Source organism: Nycticebus coucang, chromosome 9, assembly GCF_027406575.1.
Source record: "Nycticebus coucang isolate mNycCou1 chromosome 9, mNycCou1.pri, whole genome shotgun sequence".
In the NCBI taxonomy this organism is placed as follows: domain Eukaryota; kingdom Metazoa; phylum Chordata; class Mammalia; order Primates; family Lorisidae; genus Nycticebus; species Nycticebus coucang.
The window spans coordinates 54,929,363-54,936,564 of NC_069788.1; the positions used below are offsets into that span (position 1 = coordinate 54,929,363).

General features: G+C 47.3%; 1 protein-coding gene across 3 annotated transcripts in view; it reads left to right on the forward strand.

Moving 5' to 3' along the window:
- Positions 1-283: 283 nt before the first annotated feature.
- TDP2 (tyrosyl-DNA phosphodiesterase 2) overlaps positions 284-7,202 on the forward strand; it is a 19,125-nt gene continuing 12,206 nt past the window's right edge. For all 3 annotated transcript variants that reach the window (XM_053602069.1, XM_053602070.1, XM_053602072.1), the window contains exons 1-2: positions 284-510; positions 597-682. In XM_053602069.1, the coding sequence (XP_053458044.1) occupies positions 346-510; positions 597-682 (251 nt within the window). In that variant the 5' untranslated portion in view covers positions 284-345. The remainder of the gene's footprint in view (positions 511-596; positions 683-7,202) is intronic.

Genomic DNA, 7,202 nt, shown 5'->3' on the forward strand with positions numbered 1-7,202 from the left:
TATCAAAACCGCGAACACGGGCGAAGAACTTGATAATCTCCTGCAGATTCTGCGTCATGCCGTTCATCGTGGACGACTTTGGGGATCTGCGCAAGAATGAACTTTGGAGGAGCCAAAAGCCCAGAAGCTCGTAAAAGTACAAAGGCACAGAGGTCAAAGAGACTGAAGTCCTCTCTGCCTCACAGCACTCCTGAAACCCGGCGTAGCTCGCGCACAGATGTTCCGCGCTCACGTACGAACGAGCGCGCACGCGCGTTTCACGCCCACCCGAGAAATGTGCGCCTGCGCAGTGCTGGGCGTCGGCAGCCGATCTCGCATCGGGGGTGGTGAGAAGGCTGGGAGCTGATGGAGGAGGGGAACTGGCAGGAGGGCGGGGCGAGAGCCGGGGACGAAGCCCGGGAGCCCGAGGTGAAGAAGCGGCGTTTATTGTGTGCGGAGTTTGCGGTGGTCGCGAGCTGCGACACCGCCGTGGCTCAGTGCTACCTGGCCGAGAACGACTGGGAGATGGAAGTACGCTCTCGCTGTCCCTCACTTCCGGCTCCCTCTTTGAGGTGAGTGAAGCACGCCAGCTTCATCCCTGTGCCTTTGCTTTCCAGAGAGCGTTGAACTCCTACTTCGAGCCGCCGGTGGAAGAGAGCGCCTTGCAAAGCTTGCCCGAGACCGCCGGTGAGCCCGAGAACTGGTAAGTGGGGAGGCGAGCGGGGGTGAGGGCGAGCCGGGGTAGCGGTGAGCTGGGATGGTGGTGAGCCGGGGTAGGGAGGAGCAGGGGTAGAGGCGAGCTGGGATGGGGGTGAGCCGGGGTAGGGAGGAGCAGGGGTAGGGGCGAGCAGGGGTAGGGGCGAGCTGGGATGGGGGTGAGCCGGGGTAGGGAGGAGGAAGGGTAGGGGCGAGCTGGGATGGGGGTGAGCCGGGGTAGGGAGGAGCAGGGGTAGGGGCGAGCAGGGGTAGGGGCGAGCTGGGATGGGGGTGAGCCGGGGTAGGGAGGAGGAAGGGTAGGGGCGAGCTGGGATGGGGGTGAGCCGGGGTAGGGAGGAGCAGGGGTAGGGGCGAGCTGGGATGGGGGTGAGCCAGGGTAGGGAGGAGGAAGGGTAGGGGCGAGCTGGGATGGGGGTGAGCCGGGGTAGGGAGGAGCAGGGGTAGGGGCGAGCAGGGGTAGGGGCGAGCTGGGATGGGGGTGAGCCGGGGTAGGGAGGAGCCGTGGTAGGGGCGAGCTGGGATGGGGGTGAGCCGGGGTAGGGGCGAGCAAGGAGGCGGTGGACTTGAGGCGAGAAAGGCTTGCGTTGGCGCTGCTGAAGGAGATGCGCCCCAGCATAGGAGATTACCGGAGATGACCAAATCTGTTCCAGCGTGATTTAGCGTCCAGGGAGGAAAAATCTGAAATGTAATTTTGTGTGTGTGTGTGAGAGAGAGAGACAGTCTCACTTCGTCACCCTCGGTAGAGTGCCATGGCGTCACAGCTCACAGCAACTTTACACTCTTGAACTCAAGCGATTCTCTTGCTTCGGCCTCCCGAGTAGCTGGGACTGCAGGCGCCCGCCACAACGCTTGGCTGGTTTTTAGAGACGGGAGTCTCGCACTTGCTCAGGCTGGTCTCAAACTCCTGAACTCGTGCGATTTCCCACCCTGCCCCCAACTCCCCCCAAACCTGAAATGTCATTTTTGACTGGAATTACAGGAGATATGTGAACAAGAAGTTTGAAACAGATGGATGAAGCACAGTCCTCTATTGAGTGATAGCGGCTTGGAATTCTCCTTGTTTTGCTGGCCAACCGGAATAATAACATATTTATATTTATATATATATTTTTTTTTTTTTTGGGGGGGGGGCAGAGTCTATGTTGCCCTTGGTGGAGTGCTGTAGGGTCACAGCTCACAGCAACCACCAACTCTTAGGCTTAAGCAATTCTCTTGACTCAGCCTCCCAAGTAGCTAGGACTACAGGCACCCACCACAACATGCAGCTATTTTTTTGTTGCAGTTGTCATTGCTGTTTAGCAGGACCAGGACGGGCTTGAACCCTCCAGCCCCAGTGTATATGGCCTGCTCCCCACTCACTGAGCTACAGGTGCTGAGCCTTAATATTTTTTAAGTACACTTCCACTCTGGTTATTTCACTCTCTCTCCCCAGTTTCAGCTGTACCAAATGGGGAGTGGGGTGGGATCAGGAATGGTTTCACACGTCCTTAACCCCTCTGCCCATTGGTTTGCTACTTTATTTTGTTTATTTATTTTGAGACAGAGTCTCACTTTGTCACCCTGGTAGAGTGCTGTGGCATCACAGCCCATAGCAACCTCAGACTCTTGGGCTCAAGCGATTCTTTTGCTTCAGCCTCCCTAGTAGATGGGACTATAGGCGCCAGCCACAGCTCAGCTATTCTTAAAGATGGGATCTTGCTGTTGCTCAGGCTGGTCTCAACCTCCTGAGCTCATGGTGCCTGGTTAGCTGCTTTAATATAAAGTCCAAATGTGTTATGAGATTGATTTAGAAGGTAATAGTAAGAAAAATAAAGTCCAGATGTCCTATAAGTTCCTCTACAGTTTGGCCCCTGCCTATCTTCCCAAGTGGGTCTCCTGCCACCCTGCCTTTCCTATTCCACAAAAAGTTCCAGGTATATCAAACTTTCACTTTCTCTAGTGGGCCGTGTTCTTCTTTTAACTTTTGAAAAGATTTTTATTACCTTTATTTGAAATCTTTTCTTTTTTTCCTTCCTTGTAATTAATGTATATCTTTAAGGCCCTACCTTAACACAACTTATCTCCAGGAAGCTTTTCCTGATGTCCCAAGTCTAGCTAAAATTCACCTTTTAGATAACTCCAATGGCATCCTGCATGGCCCCTGTCACAATAACTTAGTACATACTATAATTGCTGTTCAATATTTTATAGTATCTGCTAGAGAGATAAATTATTAGTAAAGGGGAGTATGTGTTTTAATATGCTGCTGATTTCCCAAGTCTAACACAGTATTTGGTACATATTAGGCTCTCAATAAATATGTACTGAATGTGTAAAGTGTTCCCAGCTATATGGGCAGCCTTTCTTTGGATTTTTCAGTTGCACAGATTTACAGATGCGATAAGATCATCTCTTTCTCTACCTGGCCTCTTGTTGGGAAATTGTCCACTGACTCATCGATCTGTCTGTGGCTAGACAGATTGTTGTATTGTTGTAGCCACAGCCATTTGGACTAAGAGATGTTCACCTAGCTCAAACTGTTCAGATCCTCTCTACTGGATTTCAGGATTAGGACCAAGAGAGTCAAGTCTGAATCTTCTGTGGAGCTGCAACTTGATTGCCCCTTTTAAGCATGGCTGTCTTACTGCATTTGGCTCTGTGAAATGTTTCTATTTCCTTATAAATTCTGTTTTGCTTATATCAACCTAAGTTAGTGTCTGTTAGTTGCAACAGACTAAATTGTAACTAGTAAGTTGGAACAGAATAAGTGGGTTCCTTGAAATCCCTCAGGGCCTGGCCTGTAATCCTAGCACTCTGGGAGGCAGAGGCGGGTGGATCCCTTGAGCTCAGGAGTTTGAGACTAAGCTGAACAAGAGTGAGACCCATCTCTACCAAAAGTAGAAAAAGTAGCTAGATGTTGTGGAGGTTGCCCATGTGGTCCCAGCTACTTGGGAAGCTGAGTCAAGAGGATCTCTCAAGCCCCAGAGTTTGAGATTGCGGTGAGTTACAATGCCACAGCACTCTACCAAGGGTGACAGAGTGAAACTCTGTCTCATAAAAAAAAAAAAAAAATTGTCAGAAAAATTGCGGATCAAGCCGAGTAGTGGTGGCATAGGGTACTATTAAGAATCTCCTTCAGGGGCGGCACCTGTGGCTCAAGGAGTAGGGCGCCGGTCCCATATGCCGGAGGTGGCAGGTTCAAACCTAGCCCCAGCCAAAAAAAAAAATAATAATAATAAAAGTTCTTTTATGTTTAAAAAAAAAAAAAAAAGAATCTCCTTCAGAATGGTAAATTGGCAAAAACAAAGTTGCTGTTTAGCTGGTTGTTTTTTAGAACTCAGGTCAAGTACCAATGAAAATGAGGGTTTTAGTTTAGTTCACTAAGAGAAAAAGCTTCAGGGTATTTCTAAGGCCTGCCTTTTCATGGGGCATGACCTGATTAGAGTTTTCATATATTGGCTTTCGCAAAATGGAAATAAAGGGCAAAAAGAAATGAATAGGAAGATATGGGGTTTTTTTGGAGACAGAGTCTCAAGCTATTGCCCTAGGTAGAGTGTCGTGGTGTCATAGCTCACTACAACCTCCAACTCTTGGGCTCAAGCGATTCTCAGTTTTTCTGTTAGAGATGGGGGTCTTGCTTTTGCTCAGATCTAGAACTCATGAGCTCAAGCTGTCCACCTGACTCAGCCTCTAGAATGCTAGGATTACAGGCTTGAGTCACCAGGCCCGGCTTGGAAGATTTTAATTTATCAGAAAAACTCAAGCATGCTAAGAAGGGGGTTTGGTTATCTTGAATGGGGCAAGAATTTCAGTTTTTTGTTTTTTTTTCTTTTTTTTTGCAGTTTTTGGCTGGGGCTGGGTTTGAACCCGCCACCTCCGGCCTATGGGGCCGGTGCCCCACTCCTTTGAGCCACAGGCGCTGCCCCGGAATTTCAGTTTTTAAGTGAATAACTGGAATAGCAGCAAAAACTGAGTTTGAATACTAAAGTGATTTAGCCCCCTACATTGGAATCTGTCTTTAGTGTCTTCAGGGAAATACAAGAGAAATCCTCTTAAAACAGTGGTGCTGAACTTTAGCTGCCTATTAGAATTACCTGGGGAATTAAAAAAAGGTACTTTTCTTTGGGCCCCCACTCTCCAGAGAGTCTAATTTAATTAGTCTGGAGTGGGGCCATTTATCCCTCATAGGCTTTTTCTTTAGCAGTCCCATTACTAGGTATCTACCCAGAAGAATAAAAATCATTTTACCACAAAGACATTTGCACTAGAATGTTTATTGCAGCTCAGTTTATAATTGCCAAGTCGTGGAAGCAACCTAAGTGCCCATCAACCCAGGAATGGATCAACAAACTGTGGTATATGTATACCATGAAATATTATTCAGCCATTAAAAAAGATGGAGACTTCACATCTTTTTTTTTTTCTTTTCTTTCCAGTTTTTTTTGCGGGGGCTAGGTTTGAACCCGCCTCCTCTGGCATAGGGGGCCCGGCGCCCTACTCCTTTGAGCCACAGGCGCCACCCGAGACTTCACATCTTTTACATTTGCCTGGATGGAATTGAAATACATTCTTCTTGGGCGGCGCCTGTGGCTCAAGGAGTAGGGCGCCGGTCCCATATGCCGGAGGTGGCGGGTTCAAACCTAGCCCCGGCCAAAAGAAAAAAAAAAAAAAGAAATACATTCTTCTCAGTAAAATTATTGCAAGACTGGAAAAATAAATATCCGTGTACTCCTTACTAATATGAAATCAATATATTAACAATTACATGCTCATAAGAACAATAAAACGCTAATATAGTCCAGTTTGGGGGGTAAGTGGGAGTGGGGAGGATGTAAAGTGGAAGGAGGGAGGGCATGAGGTGGGTTCTCACCTAACGTGCACATTGTGAGGGTGTATGACATATCCCCTGGGTGAGGAGCTCTTATACAAATGGAACTTTACCCTGGAAGTGAGAACAATGTAACCTAAAAATTGTACCCTCATATTCATTTGAATAAAGTTTTAACAGCAACAACAAAAATCTCCCAAGTGAGGCTAGGGCATAGTCGCTCACACCTGTAGTCCTTCAGTGGGGAGGGGGGTTAGATTGCTTGAGCTCAGGAGTTCGTAACCAGTGAGCAAGAGGGAGACACTATCTTTAAATATAGTGGGTGCCTGTAGTCCCAGCTGCTCGGAAGGGAGGTGAGAGGATCCCTTGAGCTCAGTAGTTTGAGCTATGATGCTACAGCGACAAAGTGAGACTCTGTCTCATAAATAAATAAATAAATAAATAAAATAAAATCTCCTAGGTTGTAATGTGAGACTCAGTCTCATAAATACATAAGTAAATAAATAAATTCTCCCAGGTTGTTGTAATGTGGAGCCAGCTTATGTGCCAATGTCTTGTTACTCCATGGGTGGACCCTGGACCAGCAGCTTGTTAGACAAGCAGAATCTTAGGCCCTGTCCCAGATCTGCTGCATCAGAATCTGCATTTTGACAGGATCCCCAGTTCATTTAAAGTTGAGGAGCAACAGCCTAGAACATAGAACCTAAGAGACACCAGGTACACTGACTAAATTTTGCTTAGGATGGAAGTCAACAAATTGTACCCCTAAGATTTGCTAGTTCCTTTAGTATTTCTGAAGAGCATGATTTTGGAGTTTACTTCTCTTCCCTTTTTCTGAATGGAAGTTTTTGTTACAGTTTAGTTTTTCTTCCCACATTAGATAATGTGGCTGTTGCATGAATTACTAAGATATGAAATTGGATTACAGTGAAACTGGAGGAGGAAAGGATAGCATAGAAAGAGCACGGACTCTCTTGGGGGCGGCGCCTGTGGCTCAGTGGGTAGGGCGCCGGCCCCATATACCGAGGGTGGTGGGTTCAAGCCCAGCCCCGGCCAAACTGCAGCCAAAAAATAGCCGGGCGTTGTGGTGGGCACCTGTAGTCCCAGCTACTCGGGAGGCTGAGGCAAGAGAATCGCTTGAGCCCGGAAGTTGGAGGTTGCTGTGAGCTGTGTGACGCCACGGCACTCTACCGAGGGCCATAAAGTGAGACTCTGTCTCTACAAAAAAAAATAAAAAATAAAGTGCAATTTGTGAAAGAAAAGATTTAACAGAAATGAACTAACAATCCTTTCTGCTTTTAATGCTTTCATTAAAAAGGAAGGAAATAATATCTTTGATCAGGCTTTGGAATCATTTGGCTTTTTCTTTGGTGGTAAAACTTTGAAAAAAAATATGAGTGAGAAAGCATTTTGGGGGAGGATGAAATTCACAAAGGAAAGTTTTCTACTTAAACAGTGCTCATGAAAATTTATTTTTTAATGTAAAAAGAAGATGACTCAAAAGATTTTTTTTTTGTAGAGACAGAGTCTTACTTTATCGCCCTCGGTAGAGTGCCATGGCATCACTCAGCTCACAGCAACCCCTAACTCCTGGGCTTAGGCAATTCTACCTCAGCCTCCTGAGCAGCTGGGACTATAGGCACCCACCACAATGCTCGGCTATTTTTTTTTTTCATTTGGGCCAGAGCCAGGGGTAGGT